Below are 22,192 nucleotides of genomic sequence, written 5' to 3'. Positions count from 1 at the left end.
CTTGCAACTCCTGCACTGTGGACAAAACATCGTTCAGCAGCAATACATTCAGGCCAGGCCTCAGGAGGCAGTTTCCTGTGTGCCCGGCCTTCACGGTTCGAGCGGTGCATTGTAATGCGCACCTCTCTGGATGGTCAGAATCTGCTGAGCCACCACTGACAGCACTTCCAGGTCGATTCGGTTGAATTCGTCGAAGCAGGCCCACGCACCGCATGACAGCAGGCCCTGGGGAGAAGGGAAGATATCATGCGTTTATAGACTCCGTTACCCATGTTCCCCAGCTGTACCTGCCTAGGATTCATCTCACATTGTACCTAGAAGAACACTCAATACAGCCTTCACACAAGGGACAGTTCACTGTCTGGGGTTTTTATATATTATTTCTGTGTTAGCGTATGTTTTAAATTGGCCTTTTTTGAGGGCAATGGAGGATATTCGGGATATATAGAGAGGTATTTCGAGGACCTATCAGCTTTACAATGGCAGGTATATGGGCACCTGGGGCTTTGTGATCTCAAGCAAAGCACACACTATGCCAATTAAAAACATACCCTAAAACTGAAGTAATATCAAAGTATCCCTTTAAGCATGCATAAGCAATCAGTGCTTGGGATTTAGAACCAAAAATGTGCATTTCAAAAAGTGTTTACTAATTTCACTCTGAATACAGTATTGATGAAGTTTGTATTGCAGATGCTGCTCAGTGTTTACCCAAGTACGCTTAGTTAAACTAAATTTAGCAAATGTATGCTCAAGCTGTGAATACAGATAGAGCAGAACCTCAGTGAAACAGACCTGAACGTTATGAACTGACCAGTCCACTCAAAAGAAAGCAGAATTAGCAACTATGCTCCTTATTATACGGCAAATAGATTTTCATCCAGATTACCACTGATGCATAAAAGCCATCATCAAAATGAGCCACTCCATTTCCCCATTAGACAGTAGCTGTACGTTGTTTCCATCTAATATCAGCTGGGAGCGAATTTCTGAGTGAGCAGCATAATGAAACAAACAACAAAAAAAAAACAGTAGGCGGCTTTCTTGTGGACCATAGACCTGAAAATGTATTGCTCCAGACATTGAAGGAGGCATTTATTAATTAACAGTGCTAGAAGCCGTTTAAGTTGAGCTGGGAAGTCAGAGGCGACCTGCTCGCTGGCAGACTGCAATTTCCTTTCTATGTTCCCTCACTGATTCCATGTATTTTACGATAAAGACAGAATCATCCCTGTCTAGCTTTGAACTCAGTCTGGCTCATGTATCCTACATAGCACTTTTCATGGTCAATGGCCTTCACTTAATAAGTAATCAGCACTCAGCTGTAAGTGGTGAATGTGTAGGTTCGGGGGCCTTGCTATGATGCAAATTACTTTTTTGCACTTATGTTTTCACTAAGTTGCTCCAGAAAAGAGTGTCAGCTAAATGCCAGTTAAGTGAAGTAACCGCACATTTCACCATACAGTTTCTAGCCAGCTGTTTTCATATCGGATATTATTATGCTATGTCGCTCAAAAAACTGAGAAAGGAAACAGACTGTTTTTTTAGTTCAGGTTCTACTGCATTTTTAAAAATGATATTTTCATTGCCTGCCTTCCTTCATTATTTACTGTTTCTGATATGTATTTTGTCTGGATACACACAATTATGCTTTATTTTTCTTTCAACCTTTTCTTTTGAGTCCTTTTATTTCCTCTGGGTATTAAAATGAGCTCAGGCTGGCACACTCATGCTGAAGCACAATTCAGAAATCAGCCAGTGTGATTTTCTCACTGATTTTAATGGAGGTCATTACTCTGCCGTCTGATTCGGAGGGCTGTGCTTTCCTCCCCTCTAATCCGCTGCAATCAATGTTTGCAACCAAACCAAGCGTGTTGCCAAATCTCGCCCCAACCTCCTGATTACCCGCCGTCACCATGGCAACAAGACAGATCCTTCCTTGTGATTTTTGTGTCAGTGTGGACAGGTGCAAGTTGTGAAGTTTTGAGCAATCGCGTAGGACTGGAGGTCAGGCCTTCCTACCTTAAAAATGCCTGATAAAGATGAGTGCTCACAGCCCAGAATTTTCAGGAGTCGCTTACCTTGAAGAACTTGCCCAGGGCTATGTAATCCAGGCCGTCGGAGCAGTTGAAGACGACGCACTGCTTGGCAACGGCCTTGGCCAAGTCCTTGGTGGTCTCGGTCTTCCCTGTTCCCGCGGGGCCCTCAGGGGCCCCTCCCAGGTGTAAATGCAGGGCCCCAAACAGGGTCCTATGCAGGAGGGGGGCAAAGGGAACATTAACTGCCTGCGCTCATCTGTACGCTGTTCATGCATTCTCACCACTGCGATCTGAGCAGCGCATGCGTGATGAGTTCAGTTGGGCTCTGTCAGGTTTGAGACGTGGCAGAGGGGTAAGGCGGAGCATCCTGACCTGTAGCAGCGGTCGGTGAGCGGAGTGATGACCAGGCGCGGGGTGTTTCCCAGGTACTCGTACCCGTACGGCAGGCCCGCGTTAATCATCTTGGTCTGCAGCGTTTCTTCCTGTGAGAGCAGACAGTTAAAACCTTAGTGAAGCCATCAGAACCCAGAAAAAAAGCTCCCAAACTACATATCTTCATACTTCAAAGGCCTCAACAGGTCTGGCTCTACACGCTAGGCACAAGGTTCTTGCCAAAAAAGGAAAAGCAAAACCAGATATTTGTGTACTAAGTACACTTACATATAATATTCTGCTGGAATATGAAATGGGGTGACTGCAGACCCCTCTTCATAGTCCTGTAATGGAAAGTCAGGCACTCTCTCTCACCATCCAGTAATAGCGTAGCTGGCTGAGCCACTCAAAGTCGTTCTCGTCGCTGATGCCCTTCTTGACCAGGACGGCTAGCACGTCGCGCGCGTGGACGTCGAGCACCACCAGGGCGCCCAGGGTCACCCGGTTCTGCTTGGACAGCTTCCCCCGCACCAGCGTCACGATGTCGTCGATCTGCGTGTTGTTCTGCTCCAGGTAGGCGTCTAGGGCCTGAGAGAGAACGTATGCTAAAGTACACGTGCTTCTGCAGAGCCGCGAACACGCCCACACGCAAGCGAACGCACTGACACTGGAGGGGAATGTATTCTGCAGGCTGTGTAGGGAGGTCGGACAGGTCTGCTCCTGGCCACGCTCTTGTGCTTCGCCCTGACCTTTTGGCCCTTGGAGATGGCCTCATGAATGTCCTTGGTCCAGTACACCTGCGAGACGCACAGCACCGTCTGTCCCGGCCACGCCCGGACCCAGTTGATACGCAGGTCCTTGGGGTAGGCCTGGATCGCCTCTCCAATGACCTGAGGGTCCCAAACAATCATCTTGCACTCACATCCAACTACACATCACATAGCAACTCAATAGCAACATCAATTGCAGCCTCCCTTTCTTGTTGTAAAAGCTTCTTCAAAAAGGACAACACTTTGTAATTTTATTGCAGGCCAATGTATTATAGTGTGCTGCATATGTCATGTCATGAAGTATTTTGTGTTATATCTGTCTGGCAGTAGTTTACCACTCTGGAAAAATTTATTATGAAGGCAGAGATCTGCTTCAGGCATGAAAAAAGCAGTAGCCAGCACATGGTGACTTTGTCAGTAGTGACTTTTCAGATCCCTTTAGCGACTTTATTTCCAAAAAGAGCCTAGTGACAAATCTAGTGAGGTATACACAATAAAATAATACACCTGTAATATATAAAATACTGTATTCTATTCTTGGCATCTTTTCAGAAAATCATGACGTCATCTAATACATGTTTTTGTATGAAAATGAATGTGATGATGTCATGAATATGCTAATTTAAGTATGACATTTGTTTGCTACTTTCCGTGGGAAAAGGTTGACAACTATGGTAGCCAGTTCTTGCTGTGAAATTGAGCTCTGTTTTGATAAAGATGACCATTGCCAGTCCAGCTCTGATTAATTTTGCCTATGCGCTCTGTCCTGCACAGCTGTTATCAGTAACGCTACGGGGAGTTCACAGCTACCAGTAGCCCTGTAATGACAGTGAGTGCCGACGGAGCCGACCGTGGAGGTGCTACCTTCTGCAGGGACTTCAGCATGCCGCACTCCAGTTCCAGCAGCCACTTCTCCACCTGGCCGCGGGCCTTGGAGGTGGAGATGATGTCCTCCAGCTTCACCACCTCCCCCTCGCTGCTCTTCATGTGGGTGATGTCCAGCACATCGGTGAACTGCACGCTGGCGATGCCCTCGAAGCACTTCTTCAGGTGGGGCTGCACCCTTTGGGGGGAGAGGAGGAAGAGGGCAGAGCCAGTGGTCAAGCCCTCGGGTTAACATGGAAGCCTGAATAAAACCAGTAAGAGCGTACGCCCCAGATTTATGAAAGCAAGCATCTAAAAATCGTTCTTTAAAGGTAGATTTCCTGAGTAGTGTGCAAAGCTTGGACAGGAAGAGCTCTTTCCAAACTGCAGCCATGAGCTCATGCAGTTTGACATTCCTGGGCTGAAAATATGACTGCATTGGGAATATTACATGGTCCCTTTGCAAAAAAATAAAATAATAATAATAATATCATTTAAAATGAAAGAAATAAAATAATAGCAAATTAAAAACACTGATTCTATGCATGAGAATGATGTAACTCCCTGTAATCTCGGTGGTCCAGTCCCTCTGTGGCTAGGATTAAAAAGGTTTGGTGGGTAGGGAAAAGTTTTCAGGAGAACAGGGGCCTTGGAAAAGTAGCTCTCTCGGGTGGGGGGAGTCTCCCCACTGAGGAACAATGGACGGGCCGCAGACCCCCCCCCCCCCAAAAGCAGATAGCTCGCGCGGCGAGAGTGAATTAGCCCTTGATGGATTCACTGTAATGTGCTTTTGGATGAATTAAGGGCGCGTTTTAAATTCATTCTTTTTTCAAAGGGAGGGCTGCCAGCTGTGGGTGCTGATGGAATTTCTCTGCGAGGGGAGACATAAGAGGAAGAAAGGAGCGGGGGGGGAGGGGAGTGGGTGGAACCTCCTTTGTCTGAAAATGCATTATTAAACAAATACCTTGGGTGGAAAAAGACAAGGCTTGCTTATCAGCGGCAGACCGGTGAGGGACCCGCCGTGCTGTAAGTAGGCCACGGTGTCGTCACTCACAACACAGCAGGCGGGAGGGAAAAGAGCATTATAATTAAATTCCCACGGTAAGTACGAGACTTTCAAGGTTTGAAATTAGTTTTCTAAGCCCAGACTCGGTTAAATTGCTTTTTTTTCCATTTCTTTTTTTTCCCCCAATCTGCCTTGGTAATGTAAGGGATATTAAAACTGGCTTTGTCCATACAGGAGGAAGCATTCCCACACACGGTCCCACAGAGCAGTGACCTACAGGTAGCTATAAGTGATAAGAGGAAGTTAATGTCAGATATCTGCTGGGAAATGATAATCCCGGAGGAGCAGAGAGGGCTAAAGGCTTTTTACACTGATTCTGCTGTATTTATACACTTGCATATAGCAGGTACATATATGCAATCTCAGTGTGATTTTCAAGACTCAGCAAGTCAGTTGTAATGCTGTTCACTGAAGTGGCATTCGCTGCATTTAAGTTGAATAGCATAGGTTGTCCATCTTGCTGTCACTGCTTCTCTGCCAGAAGGTAAAAATTCCATAGTAATTCCGTAGTTCACCGGATATGGATTAAAGACCCACAAATTAAAGCTGCCAGTCTGCATTGTAACTTCATATTCATTGTTCCATTTCAAATCTGATGTGCTGGAGTACAGAGCCAAAACGACAGAAATTGTGTCGCTGTCCAAATACTTATGCACTGCACTGTATATCCTCCTATATTTTCCAACAGAGTTGAGTAAGCATTAGACACCCACGTGCTCCCAGGCACAACAGCAGCAGCCCATCAAGGACCTGAACCCAGGAACCCAGACCAGACCCTGAGGCAATGTACAGTAATAACACAAGTGGGAGAATCCTGCACCAAGGTGATACTTTGAGATAGAAAAACATCAGTCAAGTTTTGAGAGTATGACAAACACATTTTAAGACTGAATACACTTAAATGGCTTTCAATAAATTTCAAACCTGACTCCATTTTCTGGCTCCAGTGCACTGACCACTACTCCAAACTGCAGTCAACTACACCTGCTGTGGGCGGTTCTCTCCCGGCTGAGTGAGGCAGGAGTAGTCGACTGCAGATTGGAGTAGTGGTCTGGTTGTCAGAAGCATGGCTATTGATGGAGGTGACGTTGCTGAAACCAATTAAGGCAGACCTCTACCTGGTGGGGTGAGGTTAAATCTGAAGAGGGCTGAGCTCTACCTGGCAGCAGTTGGGGTTATATCTGTTGAAGGTAGAGATATAGTGGGTGGAGTTAAAAGGTGGAGGTCTAATCGGTAGGGGCCGGGGTTAAATCTGATGAAAGTGGACTTGACTGCTTAATAGGAGGTAGGGTTAAATATAATGAGGGTGGAGCTGTACCTGGTGGAGTGAGGTTAAATCTGAAGAGGGTTGAGCATTTGGAGTTATATCTGGTCAAGGTGGAGTTATACTGGGTGGAGTTAAAAGGTGGAGGTCTAATTGGTAGGGGCCAGGCTTAAATCCGATAAAAGTGGACTTGACTCATTGATAGGAGGTAGGGTTAAATCTAATGAGGGTGGAGCTTACCTGGTGGGGTCCTTTGTCTCTGACAGGATCTCCAGCAGCTCGTCATTGGACAGGAAGAAGAAGCGTGGGAAATAAAGGCGTTTCTTCTCCAGGTACTCGTTCAGGCCCTTCAGAATCAGCTCCAGGAGCTCGTTGGACTTCTTTAGCTTCTCCAGCATCTTGTCGATGGCCACCACTGCCAGCACTTGTTTGTTCTGACCGAAAGAAATACAGCAAGGATGTGTCATGGTGCCCCAAACCAGGAGTACTGTAGAGTGTGCAAAAGCCAAATCTCTTTAAGGATTTCAATAACCAATGTTAAACAACAGGAGGGAAAACAATGACAGATGCTCCCTGTGATTGGCTATTTTGCTCCAGGCAGTAAAAGACAAAAAAAAGCAATAAATTCAGGATGAGATGTGTGCTGTGGTCTGTAGGGGGACCGACTCTCAGCCCTTATATGGATCTCCCTGAACGTTCAGGGGTTCGATCCCCCGCCATGGTGCTTTCTGCGCTGTGATCCTTTCTCTCTCCGTTTCCCTCTCTGAGTTGAATAAAAAGGAGGGTGGACTGTCTGCTCTCCTTTTTTATTAAAAAAAAAAAACAAGAACAAATGCTGTGAATCCACAGAGAGAAGACCGTGAAGTCAGGACTACGGCTCAAGGCTTCCTTTGCCAAACATGTCCATCTGTCATTATGATAAATGTACCCTGTCAAAACTGGATCCTTCTAAGTTCAAGTTTTATAGATATCCTTTAGAATCACATTCATTGTACTCCCTGGTACGGCTTTGCAGTAAACATTCATAGACACCCTTAGGTACCGGTAAACACCAACCAAAAAGCTTAAGATAGGGTACCAGTGAATACCATGAATTTAATGCAAAGCCAGGTACTAAAGCTTGGTACTGCAATAACAAAGATTTTGGGAAATAAATTGACATTGAATCTATTGTGCTAAATTGACATGGCAATTGTTAGTTGTTATTTTAAATGTAAGTTCATTAATAGTTTATGGATAATGTAGCCCAGCTTGTTGTAAGTGTACAGTTCATCTGTCGCTCTCTGTATTGCTCTAATAGCTGTTTTGGATATCTTTAGCTGTTTGGACCTTTTATGAAACCAGCAATACTTTAAAACAAGGCTTTCATTATTACAATTTTTCTGGGAATAATTACCAGTTTTCCTCACATATTTCCAATAGCTTTTACTCTGGTGACTGGAAAGCTTAAAAGAGTCAGATTCTTCAAGATTGTAACCGCAAGTAACAAAAGGCAGTAATAACATTCACACGTGCTAAGTCCTTCTCAAAAGCCTTTTTTTCAAAACCATGAATACGACTCATTTAAAGATTTAATAAAAATGTGTCCAAGGGAATCTTATTTCAGAGATTAAATCTCTTTTTTATTAGAATGCACTGATAACAGTCTCCTGCTGTAGACTGTTCAAATAAACTGCTTTAAGTAAATGAAATCAAATCTCTGCCTCATTTGACTGACAATCTAATATGAAGGCAGACAAAATTGGAAATGGGAGAATGTAATATTTCTGCTGGTTCATTTTGAACTGACTGCATTATAATGTAATAGGAAGCAGTTTCCATTCATTGAGATGAAATTGCAGGGTCAGTCCAACCCTCTCAAATTAGGATCTCTGCCTTTCCATTGCACATCTAGAATATTATACGCATAATGAGAATTTAAGCTTCCTAGACAGCAACAATAGGAGTTGTGGTGTCCCTGCAATGGCCAGCTTCTGCCCAAACTAAGCAGGGAGATAATATCATTCAGCCATTTGATTAGTCATAAAAGGGCTTTGTTCTCTTGTCTCTCTGCATAGTAAAATGATTTACCACAGCCCACAATCCAATACAGCCGTTGAAAGCCTGCACCGAAAGGCCTGTCATGTTCTCTTCCGCCAACGCCCCCCCCCCCCCCCTTCCCCCACCCTTCAGGACACCATTTCTCTCAACATATTTCCGTTCTGCGGTTCTAATTAAATGCTTGTAACACTGCGGGTCAAAACGTTTTACCTTGAGAGAGGAGCAGTCTTGTCACGGGCAGACAGATTGTCTTGGCAACTTCCCCTGCATGTCTGACAGCTGAATAATGATTTCTGTTCACTCAGCACTACATAGGAAAGTCCACAGTTAAATAGAAAAAAGATATTCCCCCATTTATATTTGTTAGAGAGAACCACCGTACAATTCAAGGGATTCCAACCTAAGAGGAGAAAACCAAAACTTGTGAAACTGTGATTTGTTTTTTTCTTCTTCTTCAATTAATTTACGAGTTTTTTTATCTTCTCTTTTCCAGAAGAAAAATTAATTGACACACTAAACTAGAGCGTAAATAATGACTTGTAATTCACAAGCGTGTTCAAAAAAATGAGTGCAACTGTGGAAAGTATCATGGACCAACATCGCCACCCTGTGGCTCATTTCTTTGATGTTCTGTAAATGGCCTTTTATTTGTTATGTTGCCTTTAATGTAAACAAATATCTTTCATAAAACGTGCCTCAATCATAACCACGTAATTTTAGAGCTCAAATAGCCTTCTATAGGCAGGCATATTCCGGGAGAAAATTCAGTCCATGGCAGCAGTGTTCACTGGGTGGACATTTTTGTACCCACATATATACAGAATGCAAGACTACATAGCAATGGATGCTAAGTGGGGGTGACAAAGACTTGCTATGACTCATGCTATGTCATTTGCAGGCACGTACGCACGCACGCACGCACACACACACACACAGGCAGCAAGGTTTTTTGTCTGTCTCTGTGACCTCATTTCCTGGCTATTCCACATCACTGCTTCCTCCCAGACAAAAATCCATAATTTCTATTTGATGGCCTTGTCAGACTTTTTTTTTTGTTATTTTTGGGAGAACTGTGGGTGATATTGATGCGTTTCATTTTCAGATCGGCTGAGGGTGCCAATTACCCTTTGGAATGTCTCAGGAGGGTTAGCAGCAGAAAATCCTGCTTTAAAGCAGCCCCGCGGACCCCTGCCTGATGAAACCACGCTGCTTGTCGGCACCAAGCTGTGGCCTCGACCGAGACCTGATATTCCCCTCTCTTCTCGCCGCTGTTCTGCAGAACTTTGCGTGGCGGTGCAGGTGACTCAGCCCGATACAGGCAAACGCACTGGTGCACGAGCTGCTCCTGAGGTCCCCGTGTCCGGGGCGGAACACACACACACGCACACGCACACACGCACGCACGCACGTACGTACGCACACACGCACGCACGGTGACACCTCAGCACGACGCACTGCACACGTAAACAGGAAATCCAGGGTCAGGCTCTCTGTATGAACAAACCCAGGAGCCCGGGATCCATACAGAAGGGCTCTTAAAATGATTGCGTACCTTTAAATGCTGTTATTATGCCTCAGCAAGCATTCTGTGAGCATGGAGCCGGACGGGCAGTCAGGGACGTAACAAGTTGAAACAAGTCCAGGTGCAAATGTAAAGCTGTGGGGGAGGGGCTTACCAGGGAGACTTGCTTCATGGTGTCCCTCCAGTTCTTGTCCACAGTGGTGAAACGGCGGCCTTCCTCAGGCATCTGAGCCATGATGTCGGGGGAGCTGAAGATGGGCTCCAGGTACAGCCAGGTGGCCTGCACCTTCAGCCACTCGTCCAGGATCTCCTGCAAGAGCAGCAGCTTCTCCTCCCATTCCCTGCAGGGGGCAGCAGAGATGAGTCTTTCACGCAGCAGTATTCACTCCACCCCAAGCACACCACACACTGACACAGTAAAGCCCAAATCAAGTGCACAACATTTATAACGACTGCACTTCATGTTTCCCTCTTTGTCCACACACACGCACAAAAACATGCAGAACATTGTTTATGTTGGATGGATAAAACAAATGCAGGTAAACTTGTGTAAAATGGGCTAAACACATACGCATATTCATCATGTGCAATGTCAGCAACCATGAGCATAGGTAGACTGCTCTATACTGTACTGTATATAACAGGACAGACGCGCACGCACGCGCGCACACACACACACACACTGACCGTATCTCGTTCTCGAAGGGCTTGATGAAGGGCGAGCCGCGCATGGTCTGCGTCTTCACGATGTGGTCGTCCAGCAGCGTCTGCACCTCCTCCACCGAGGACAGGATGGAGGTGCCCGTCTCGCGGTAGGGCAGCAGGCCGAACTCCATCCCGCTCCACTCGGTCTCCATCTTCTCCATGGCCTTCTCCAGGGAGTACTCCTTGCTGGCCGCTTCGCTGATGCCCTCGAAGCTGCCCAGGTGGGCCTCCAGGCCCATATGCAGGAAGTTGGCCACGCAGGCCCGCTCCTCATCCTCGGGCTTGAGCGAGAAGCCCACCACCTCCGTCATGGCGTCCCAGTGGCGGTCGCGCAGGCCCGGGTTGCACAGGACCTGGATGAGCGGGATGCGCTCCTTGAAGGCCTCCACCTCGGCCTTCATCTGGCTGGCAATGTTCAGGGCCTGCGGCGAGTCCTGGAAGGTCTTCTCCAGCTTGTACAGGGCCCGCCAGTAGTTGCCCACCTCCGACTCCACCTTGTCTGGGTTGACGGTGCCCAGGGGCCCCTCCAGCCATGCCTTGTGGTGGGCCTGGAAGTCGGAGGCCGTCTCGTACAGGCGCAGGTAGGGCCCCAGCCGGTCCTGGGTCTCCTTGCGCTGAGGGTACTGGGACACTGGCCAGTTGTAGGAATCTTCCTCCATGTTAAATCCCTCTATCTGTGGGGACAGAAGATTAGCGGATGCAGAAGAGAAAGCTATGTCTGTAACTGAGGAATGTTTAGGGTGGCTGCCTGTTTGGACATTCACAATTTAATCTAGTCTCACATAACACTGAGATTATCAGAAGGCCTCTGGTAGGCTTTATTGTGTAATTCATGAAACCAAATCTCAAGATACTGAAAAAGACTATTAGTAGCTTTAATAAAATAAAGTATGATATTGTTAAGATATTTCATTCACAGAAACTTGTACATGTATGGGGTCTGTATTGTGGAAGACCAAAAGTAGTTATGCCTTGATTTAGGGCTGGAAAATAAACCACATCAATCACTGCCGATTGTTTTTTTAAGCATAATAACAATCGTTGTCGCCATGCGGCATATTGCCTGTTTTTTTTTTAATTTAACCACACCATTCTTTTTACCAGAAGTATGTCTCATGGACTCTGATGTTTGGTGTTTACCACCATATCAGTTACGATTAAAGAAAAGAAGACGAAAGAAACTCGATACGCCACATGGCGGCCATGATTGTTATTAGATCTGATAAAAAAACATTTGTTAATCGCCAATATGGCATATTGCCCAGTCCTACTTTGATTCAACACTACTGATTAATGATGAACTTGTCATCGTACAACATTCTTTACTTTTCATCGGCACTGAAACATTCATGCAGCATGTGCTTTGTTCCCCAGTGCACTTCTGCTAAATGACAGATTGCGGCCCTGGCGCAAAGGCCATTCCAAGTGTTTCTGGTGCAGCATAACGGTTACAGAACTGACCTTGTGAATCAGTTATTATTCCCAGGTGGGCCACTAGCGTTGTACCCTTGAGCAGGGCTTTTAATCTAAATTGCTTCAGTAAATATCCAGCTGTATAAATGGACTGTATGTTAAAAAAAATGTTTTTTTTAAAGAATTTCAAGCTGCTCTTGACGAATGTCTAAAAGCACTTGCAACTGAAGGCCTGTACCTTGTCCATGGCAGTCTCTAGTTTGGAGTTGAGGGCTTGGGCTTTCTTCAGGTACTTGTTCAGGTCTGCCAGGTCCCCAAAGGAGACAAACTCCTCCACCTGCCGACTGTAGCTCTCCAGCTCCTCCACGAACCTCTCGCACCGCAGCTGGGGAACAAATACAGCATTGGAGACATCCTGAGCTGTGGTCCCAGTCAGCAGCAGGAGGGGCATAGTTTAAGGTACCCTGCGTTTGGAGAAGCTACTGCATGCTGCCAGTGGATGACTAGTTTAGCCGATTCAAAAAGGCTCTGCATTGCATTGTGACTCCGTATGATAGGCCTGCCCATTCAGGGATTCATGAAGCCTCCCCCAACACTAAAATCTAAATGCCTGTCATACTAAAGGGATTGAGTAGGCTCAACTTTAAAAATTAAATCGTGAAGTTTGACGTATTTAAAGGCCACTGAACACTTTTAACAGAAGTGCCCTCCTCACATGCTTCAAGGTAATTGGCTTCCTCAAACCATTTGAGTGAACTGACCTTTTTGGGTTTGCAGTGAAATGCTTGATTTCAATACTGTCCATTAACCTTATTCCTGTTAACATTACAGGTGGCAGGGTAGGGAAAATGGATAACACTGTGACATTTGAGCTCCATGTATCTGAGGAAACTAGGCATAAAGAAAACTTTAAACTTCTTCTTATGCATGAGCAACAAAGACAAAAGCCAAGAATAGGCAAGATGTGGGACAGTCTGTCGATTGCTGTCTCTCAGGTCCCCACATGGGGTCAGTGCCCTGCCATAGCACAGCTACACTCCCTTCTCTATCTCTACCCTCTCTGATTTCTGTCTGTCTGAAGTACAAAACATGAAAGGTGGGCAGACTGTCTGCTCTCCTTTTAAAAATAAGAAATCTATTGCAGATAGATCATCAGCATCGCTCCAATAAAAACCTTCTACAAAACTTGGGGAAAGCAGCTAGACATGTTACACCTATTGCACCCAACTGTGACTTATGTGTCTTTTTGCCTTTTGTATGTCTTGCCTTGTGATTGTTACTATGTGTTTATGTCAGGGTGCCCTTGAATAAGACATGCCAATCTCAAAGGATTTTAGAGGATGAATAAATATGTACAATCGAGCATTTCAAAGTCACATCAAAGAGCCACAGGCCTTCATCAAACGGGTAAAATCAAACAGGTAAATTAAATTGTGCAAGTGTTTATGGTGTCTATGTTATTGTTCTGTCAGGGCAGCGGTGGCAGCGGTGGTGGCAGCGGCGGCAGCGGCAGACCTTGAGGCCGTTCTGGTACTGCTCGGTCTTCTCGCGGACCATCTCGCGGTGGTCGGCGAAGACGCCGGGCATGCGACTGTGCCACTGGAAGGTGTCCCGGTTGAGCCGCATGTCGTCGGGCGAGAGGCTGGTGTAGTCCACCAGGAAGCAGAGCCGCGTTTTGGACTCCAGCAGGGTCTTCTCCAGCGCAGGCATCTCCTGGGTCTCCACCTTCTCCACGTACTCCTGGTGAGTGCAGCGGAAGGGGGGGGACATTGTGTGCTTCTAATCAGTCCAGGGTGTGGGTGAAGGGGCAGGCCACTGATTTGAATTTGCATGTATGGTAACGCACTAATTCTTTTCTGAACATAAAAATTATTATTTGGGCTGGCTTCAGTTAAATACAAAACTGAATCTGAATGAATTCAAGTGAACGGGGATCTGTGTGCAAAGTGCAGGCAGGCCGATGTGGTTTCAGGATTTTCTCTTCACGTTGACTACGGCGAGCGTGAGCGTGCATTACCACCAGCTCCATCAGCTCCTTTGTGTTCGGAGGGGTGCCCAAGGCTTTCACTGAGATCTTCTCAAACTCCTCGCACAACCTGCGGGCAAAAGACAGCGCGTTCACGTCAGCGCTCTTTTTATACGCGCGACGCGGCTCTCTCTCGCCAAGCGCTGGTGTAGGAGGCAGGGCATCGCCTTTTAGGGGTGTTCTGGGCGGGATCACGATGGGACTCACTGGTGGTTGATGATCTGGTGGTCCTCCAGCATCCGGGCCACGAGTTTTTGGCAGAGCCCCTCGGCGCGCCTCACCAGCGCGGTGATGAGCTCTGCGGAGTGCACCTCGAACATGCCCAGACGCAGCACCTGCAACACAGCCCTGCATCAGCCCTCCAGTCCCGGCCCTGAGGGCGCTGTGCATGCTGAAGGGGGCCTGCCAAAGTGCTTCTATTTGATTTGGCACTGGGCCTCATTATTTTTGTTCAGAAGACAATACAATTAAAGATGTTTATTCAACATCATGTTTATTCATATCTAGCCCTAGTCTAAAGAGTCATCTAAATTAGGTTTAACCGACTGTTAATTGGTGTAAACTGTATGCAGTTCATTGAACAGTCATGATGAATACTAATCAGCATCACTGGTTGTAAGGGGCCAAACAAACACTCCAACTGCACAACACATTTCTGTCACAAATGACTAAGAGCAACTGTCTGAAAAATCAGAGCAAGCATGCAATTAACAGCTCAGCCAAACAGAGGGAGTGAAGTCGCACGTGCCCAGTGTACTCCCGCGACCGGGCGAGAGGAGCCACGCTCCGCTTGTACCCGTGGAGACGTTTTAACGGGCGAAACGGATTAAAAGAGCCGTCAGCCTGCACGGTCCCCTCAGGGAGCAGACTTCTTCATCCCATTCAGCAGTGCACCAGTGCATCTTCATCACCATCAGCCTTCATTTTGTAAGGGTGTCACATTGAGATTAATGCCTCCTTTACGAGCCAGACCTAGCCGAGACAGTGCAGGGCCGTAAAAGGGGGGGGAGAAGGGGGGGGGGGGTTGGGCGGCACCTTGGCGGAGTTGTACTGGATGTCGTCGGCGAGCTTCTGGTAGCGCGTGACCTCCATCATGGTGTCGTGGAAGGAGTGCCTCTCGCGCAGGAACTGCTCCACGTCCTCCTCGGCCTGCCGGCTCACCAGCGCGGCGTACTTGTCGTAGAGGCGGACGTGCTGCATGGGCAGGGCGCTCTCGGCCCGGATCATCTGCCGGGTCTCCTCCTGCCGCGCCTCCAGGATCTCCGGCAGCACCACGGGCTTCAGCGTGCCGGGGGTCTGGCTCCCGGGCTGGGGGGGGGGGGGGGGGTGGCGGGGACACGCATGCTGATTTCACATCCCCCCAATGGATATCACAACGGGCTGCCTCTAACCACTGCTTCAAAAATCAGGTTGTTTCAATTTAATTTGCTTGCTTTTTACGCATAATTTATTTACTGAGTTTTCAGATCAAAACAAATGTTATTTGACAACAAAAAAATAGCGGCTATGCTCTTGGCTAACAACATTTTTTATAGTATTGAAAAAATATTGGGTGACTGCAAAATAAACAGATATGGCTACTGTACACCTTTATTAGATTTCATTCTTCTATTTGATTTTTCATTGTATTTCAGTGAGCTAACTTGCATGCATACAGTTTTACTAGTGAGAGCTCTTAAGGAAGCCCCTGAAGTGAAAGGCCTAAACAATGCCGACAGAAGAGAATTAAGGGTGAATAAAGAAAGAGAGTGGACTGGAGGCCTTTAGGTACCCATTCGGTATAGAGCGTTGACTCCACGCGTGGCACCACACGGATGGCGTCCAGCATGAGCTCGTAGGTTTTCAGCATGACCTCCTCGAAGTCTTTGAAATCGGGGTGCAGCTTGATGACCGTCTCCTCCAGGATCAGCTTCAGGACAAAGCCAGAGTGTTCGTACACTCGCACGGCACCCTAGGTAACAAAGAGTTTGGAGCATTAAGGTCCATGTGAAAGCAGTTAGTCTGCTGAATGGATTGAACAGAAAATAAGACGCTCAAAGGTTAGAAGTAAACACAGAGAGGGGGGGAGAAGTTACAGTGTTACATTTGTCACTGAATTGTCATAAACTGGTAACTTCAAACAGATTCCACAAGTTAGTTCACCACCCATTTACCAAGCTGACCAGAACTGTATCCCATAACACTGTAAATAGCGATAATGTTAGAAGGTGTCTCATAACAATGTGTTCCTACAGAACAGGCTGAGGTACAAAATCAATGGAACCTGTAGTGCACTAATCCTGTGGTACAGGAAGGGAACAATACAGGCATAGTATCAATGGGCCCTGTGGTAAAAAAAAAAAAAAAGATGGTATACGCACAACGTTGGTTGTACGCTAATGAGATGTTACTGGCACAATAATTCCTGAGGTAGAAATCCTGTGGTACAATAAAAGGGAGGCATAGGCACGGGTCATGTGTATCGGCATCTTTGTGCACTATGTACCGGTTCCTTAATGATCAGATGAGTATAGTCACTGATGGACTCGAGAGCCAGGCTCTGCAGGTGCTGGGTCATCAGAGTGGCAGCACAGTTGAAGAATGACTGCAGTTTGCAGGGCGTGTGGATGCTGGGGACAAGTTTGCGCTTGTTTCCTACATAGTAGATCTGCTGAACATCCAGAAACCATCTGAAAGCACAAGCATGAGAGAACGCTTTCACACCAGCATCAATCAACATTCAAAGACCTATTAGCCCACAATGCACGGCCAGTAAATACAGCTAGGACCTTGTGCAGACCTGGGTTAAATTGAGCTACTACAGGCTGCAGCCGAACCTGAACTTCATATTAAAAAACAAGTTCAAGCGCTAATACCCTCAGCAAAAATGGCAATAAATCTTCACAATTAATTCTACCAAATCCTGAAACAAATTATGCTCTCCAGAAACTAATTTAAAGAGTGTAATATTGTATAATTGAAAAGTAGCCTGTATATAATGTGGTTAAACTGATTAGCCAATGTAATTACAACCCAGCCACGTTTTGAAAGAGAAATCAGACCGAAACCGGCCTTTGGTCTGCTGTGAAACCATATCATACTTTTTGAGGAGAGTCTCCCGGGTGGAAATGATCTGCTTCCTGATCGTTTGCTCAAAAAAGGAGAGCTCCATGGACTCCTGCAGGTTGCGGAACTCCTCCACATCGATCAGACGCAGTCTCCTGCGAGCGGAAAAGGCCGGAATGAGAGGGGGCGATGGCAGGGAGGAGACTGAAGGGCTGTGGAGTTAGCGCTCAGGGCCTGGTCACAATGCCAGGGGGGCCAGTGAGACTCCTTTAAAACTGTGAAAACTCACAGACAGAAAAACATGAACAGATTGGCCAGGCCAAACACAGTACTTCTGGAGGGTGATGAAACCAGACCACAGGGTGTGGGGAGAGTCGCTCACTTGTAAGACACCTGCCACAGGCCCAGCACAGACAGCATGGTGGGGTTGATGGCGTGGAGTTTATCACGCATCATGCTCTGAGCATACAGGAAAGACTTCCTCCACGGCTTCGGAACTACCTGCATTCTGGAAAGTAAAACAAAGTTTCACTCATGCAAAACACTGAATTGTGCTAGGTCATTTTTGACTGGCCATATTGGCTAATACCAATGCAGGTGCCGATACAGCCCTTATAAATTATAGCACAAATGTAAACTTCCACATTAATGGAAAAGTAGATGAGCACAGATATCAATTTTTATTTTTTAAATACAAAGCCTAAAGTCCGGAGAGCCTGCTAAATCATGCTGTTAAGATCAATGAATCTACACACTGCCATTTATTTATAAAAACAAAATTAAAAGCCTACTCTGTCTACTGAGCCACATAGTTAATCATATTAATTATGTGGCTCAGTAGACAGAGTATGGGTTACACTGGAATATGTTTGCACCACATTAATATTAATTTAATTAATCGTTCAACTTAACTTACATAATTGTATTTCAATGATTACGGTACATTTACCATGGATATATAAATATAAATATACACACACATACACACACGTTATATGTATGTAGCACAACAGCCATTTTGTGGGACTCACTCAGCTCGATGTGGGGGCAGGTCTTTCACCTTCTCATCCTTTTCTCTGGGGTCCCTCAGTACAAAATCCACTGAAATAGCACACTGCACATTTAACTCCACATTTAAGAACTACTGCACATTTAAGCATAAGTGCAAACTAATAACATAACTACATATCTGAGAGAGGGGAATTTGAGTTGAGCCCATGGAGATTCGAGTTAAAAAGTCTGTTAAAAACACTAAATCAAATACCTATGGCTTTCTTGACACTCAGAAGGTAGTCCTCCCTCATCTCATTGGACAGCGCCTCGATGGTGTCGGTCAGCTTCTTCAGAGGAGTGGGGACCAGGCTCATGACGTTCTCCAGCCAGGAGTCCTCCATAGTGGCCACATGCTTTGTGTCAATGCCATTGTTAATGTAATAGTTATATCTCTGAAATGGGAAACGTGAAGGAATGGGGAAGCAATAAGCCAGGCCGAGGAAACGGGCTCAAAGGAACAACCACCTGAAATTTCAGCAACCACAATTACAGTTAGCACACAAAATGCATGTAAATATACTGTTTTCTTATTTGAAAAACACCCTAAAACTAAGTTTGACTAATAATACTAACTAACTCTAAATTGTAGCCTTTATTTTATCCAATAATGTCAAAAATAAATAGGACTCTGCTCCTACTGACAGATAAATGTGCAAGACAGTATTCCCCACCAAGATATCCTTCTCTGAAGAAGCTTTAGCATCCTCCAGGGGAAGTGAAACTGCATCAGGTTCCTGGTGCCTGGTAACAGCGTGGAAAGGAATCCAGTTAGAATGCCATCTCCTCAATTACTTTAGACAGTATCCAGCCCATTAATATTATATTTTTTGCCTCACAAATAAATTATCATACAATATTTTCCTGGGGTTCAGCTCTATCATTAGTTAATGCAGTATCACTAGGTAAGAAAAAAGAATACATAGTGTTCTTTTTTTTACACTTTTTTAACCTTCATGAGCTGACATAGATGCACTGTCCATACTGACTCCTTTTTTAACCCATTTTTAGATACCAATGAATGTATGTGTATATTCGTGTGCATGCCTGCCCTTTACTGACGATCTCATTTCCCCTTGGTGTTAATAAAGCCCTGTTTTTTCTATTATATTATGTATGCGGTGGCATTTAAACATGAAGTAAATTGTGCAAGGTCTTATCTCTTCTGAATAGAAAGGCTGAATGGCCTATACTCATCATCGTGTATTTGTCTTATGAATGTTCTCATGTTCTTCCTCTCTATTGTGTGGTATTTATAGATGAGTTAACTGGTGTGAGGACTGAAATTGTGTGATGATGCTGTTCTATATGCCAAGGTAATTAAAGATAATGCAGAGAGTGAGAGAACTGGACTCATGTAATGATATTCTTCTCTATGCAGAGGTTTTTGAAGACGGGGAAATGCGTGGTATAATTGAGCTCACATGATGACGCTGACCAGTCTGCTGCGGAACAGCTCCCGGCCTGTTTTGGGCTGGGCCTGCCCGCTGCCTTGGGCCCTGGAGGGTCCGGCGGAAGGGCCACCCTCACGGGCCCTGGAGCTCTCCGGCCAGTGGCTCTGGCTCCCAGACAGCACACTGGCCTCGCCGTCCCCTGCAAGAGATAGGGGTCCGTTTCAGTGATACTCCGTTTGGACAGGAAGGGGGACTCCGGGGAAAGCTCCAGGCACAGACGCCGTCCAGACAACGAGCAGCCAAAACAACAGTCAATCTGGAACCAGTCTCATTGGGTGAGCAGAGAAAAAATCTGATTGCCAGTGGCATCAATGTTTTTTAATACACACAAAATAATACAAAAATCCCACACAAACAGTTAACTGTTCCCAAAGGAAATGTATTACATGCATTACGTATAATACAATGTAGTATGTATACTGTACATTTCTACCAGGCAGGCTTTTGACTGGTAAAGTGCAAACAAACACATGTCAACATAGACACAACGTGCATTTATGGCCCCTGCTTATTCTCCACCTCTAATGTCTTGTCTTACACTAGAGACAAGAGTCTTTTTCCATGGTGATCAACTCATTTCTATATGGCAAGTGAAGATGCACAAAATTCTGACATTATTTGCTTTCTCAATGCCACAAAGGCTATAATGAAGTCGAAGTTGCTGATGATACTGAATGCAGGTATATCATAAAACTTATTAGAATCAGGAAACTTACTAGAAAGTCCACCTGAGGCCACAGACCCATAGTCCCTCTCAATTAGTGGGGTCCTTAGTTGAAAAGAAGGGGCTGTGTCCAGCCATAGGGGTTTGGTGCGAACCTGAAATGTGGAGGTTTGGGGGGGTTATGATTTAGACAACATTCAAGCCCAAATCTAATCATCACTACAGCTTTTACACATTCTCATAATACCTTTCTATATCCTGAAGCTGTGCTTGGTCTACCCCAATCATTTTACTAGCAATCCTAACCAGTCTTGTAATCCTGTTTTTATTAGACAGGCTAAGGCTACCAAACCAGTCTAGCATACATGTACAGTCAAGACAGATTCCATATAAAAATGCCATAAAACAGGGGAACTACAAAATTCCTCTTATCGCTCAGATAATGTTCTGATGCTACCTGTGGAAGTTGTGGTAGCCGACGCACAATTGTTTGGGGCAATTTAGGGAACCTCTTGTTGACCAAAGTATCCTGTAACAAAAAAGGACACGTGACAGCATTATTCTTTTAAAACTACCAACTACGTTTTACTGAGCAATTATTCTAACCAATTACATTGTATAACGTTACATCTTATTTGTCACTCGCAACTAGTATTCAAGATATCCTCACTATTTTAAACTTGAACGTGTCATCTAGCTTGCCATCCACTTATTAGAGCCCAGCTGAACTGATTCGTATCTGTCTGGTAAGTTAAGCCATTCATGTCTTGATATTTACCTTCAGTTAAATGCTCACATTGGCTTTACCGTAGGTAGGTACTTGTTTATTCAGGTATGTTAACCAGTTTCAACCGAAACACTTGTTTAGCAACTTAGCAAATTTCTCAAAAGTTAAAGACATACCTGTGCATCCATGATGTACCTAGACTTCAACCATGGACAGCAATTTCCGTTGAGCTAGCTACTGTGTAACCGTTCCATGTTATTTTTCAAAGCGCTAACGTTTATTACATTGAGAGTTAAAAATCTAGCTAGTCCTTGGAATTCCAAATTGAGTGAAGCGACGAAGTGGTCAACACAGGCTATTTCGCTTTGTCTACTGCAATATAAAGGGTTTTGCATTAGTAATTAGCTACGTTTACAAAACCAACGAAAGAGTTGTGCAAAAGTTATAATTGTTATTTTTGATAGCAGGTGACTCTTTGAGAACAGCTTTATGTTACGAGACGGCGTTGCTAAGGAAGCTTGTCGGGTTGCCTAGTATGTAACTCTGCGGCGGACAGTAACTAGGGGCGTGCCTGTAGTCCCAAACAGAGCAGTTTCCGCGGAGTTGAGCTCACCACATGGGCCCCTTATCACGAAGCAGGATTACCGAGTTAGCTGAGTAAAACCTGGAATAATTTTTTACTTCAATCCATGTGGGAGTGTTGCGGGTTTCACTCAGTGCAGTTATCCTGCTAACTCGGTAATCCTGCTTCAGGTGGCAGGCCAGAGGTTTTTAAGTTAAAGTGAAGGGCAATATTTTAAGTTTCGCAATGCCAGTGTTTTCCAGTACTAATATCCATCTATTACCCAGTCCAGTATACCAGATTTATTTATTTATTTATTTATTTATTTATTTATTTATTTATTTATTTATTTATTTATTTATTTATGCGTTTGCAGCACATTTAAATTCCTCAAGGTGGCGCTCATACAGCAGAAACCAAACTAAAATCTAAACTTTCGTGCGAACCTGTTGCTGGCGGGAACTTAAGTGAAGTGAACCAGATATAGGTTCACTGATTTAAAAAAATAAAATAAAATAAAAGGAAAATGTGAACGGTAACATTTTAGCCACAAAAATATATTTACCATGAAGTAGGCCATAATGCAGTTTTACCCATGGTTGGCTTTCA

At 45.2% G+C, this 22,192-nt stretch overlaps 1 protein-coding gene and 1 long non-coding RNA gene across 2 annotated transcripts in view; one reads left to right on the top strand and one right to left on the bottom strand.

Annotated features, from left to right (window-relative positions):
• The window catches only part of dnah7 (dynein, axonemal, heavy chain 7), a 76,977-nt gene extending 55,416 nt beyond the window's left edge, over positions 1 to 21,561 (bottom strand). The window contains exons 1-25 of the mRNA XM_035392626.1: positions 21,198 to 21,561; positions 20,752 to 20,823; positions 20,347 to 20,449; positions 19,601 to 19,769; positions 18,851 to 18,920; positions 18,391 to 18,571; positions 18,158 to 18,227; positions 17,509 to 17,634; positions 17,162 to 17,281; positions 16,567 to 16,750; positions 15,853 to 16,032; positions 15,117 to 15,389; positions 14,289 to 14,416; positions 14,073 to 14,151; positions 13,571 to 13,795; positions 12,294 to 12,440; positions 10,625 to 11,316; positions 10,092 to 10,278; positions 6,616 to 6,809; positions 4,046 to 4,244; positions 3,161 to 3,301; positions 2,787 to 2,999; positions 2,412 to 2,521; positions 2,082 to 2,250; positions 123 to 225 (exon numbers count right to left, since the gene is read on the bottom strand). Coding sequence (XP_035248517.1) covers positions 123 to 225; positions 2,082 to 2,250; positions 2,412 to 2,521; positions 2,787 to 2,999; positions 3,161 to 3,301; positions 4,046 to 4,244; positions 6,616 to 6,809; positions 10,092 to 10,278; positions 10,625 to 11,316; positions 12,294 to 12,440; positions 13,571 to 13,795; positions 14,073 to 14,151; positions 14,289 to 14,416; positions 15,117 to 15,389; positions 15,853 to 16,032; positions 16,567 to 16,750; positions 17,162 to 17,281; positions 17,509 to 17,634; positions 18,158 to 18,227; positions 18,391 to 18,571; positions 18,851 to 18,920; positions 19,601 to 19,769; positions 20,347 to 20,449; positions 20,752 to 20,823; positions 21,198 to 21,209 — 4,147 coding nt within the window. The 5' untranslated portion in view covers positions 21,210 to 21,561. The remainder of the gene's footprint in view (positions 1 to 122; positions 226 to 2,081; positions 2,251 to 2,411; positions 2,522 to 2,786; positions 3,000 to 3,160; positions 3,302 to 4,045; positions 4,245 to 6,615; positions 6,810 to 10,091; positions 10,279 to 10,624; positions 11,317 to 12,293; positions 12,441 to 13,570; positions 13,796 to 14,072; positions 14,152 to 14,288; positions 14,417 to 15,116; positions 15,390 to 15,852; positions 16,033 to 16,566; positions 16,751 to 17,161; positions 17,282 to 17,508; positions 17,635 to 18,157; positions 18,228 to 18,390; positions 18,572 to 18,850; positions 18,921 to 19,600; positions 19,770 to 20,346; positions 20,450 to 20,751; positions 20,824 to 21,197) is intronic.
• Positions 2,893 to 6,771, top strand: LOC118213626. Its single transcript, XR_004762476.1, has 6 exons — positions 2,893 to 2,984; positions 3,102 to 3,274; positions 3,956 to 4,231; positions 5,286 to 5,330; positions 5,800 to 5,935; positions 6,642 to 6,771. It is a non-coding gene; the product is annotated as an uncharacterized LOC118213626 (long non-coding RNA).
• Positions 21,562 to 22,192: the final 631 nt, after the last annotated feature.

The sequence above is a fragment of the Anguilla anguilla genome, chromosome 15, assembly GCF_013347855.1.
Source record: "Anguilla anguilla isolate fAngAng1 chromosome 15, fAngAng1.pri, whole genome shotgun sequence".
NCBI classification, from domain to species: domain Eukaryota; kingdom Metazoa; phylum Chordata; class Actinopteri; order Anguilliformes; family Anguillidae; genus Anguilla; species Anguilla anguilla.
The sequence above is the reverse complement of the archived record's forward strand: the minus strand, read 5'-3'. Positions and strand labels throughout refer to the sequence as shown.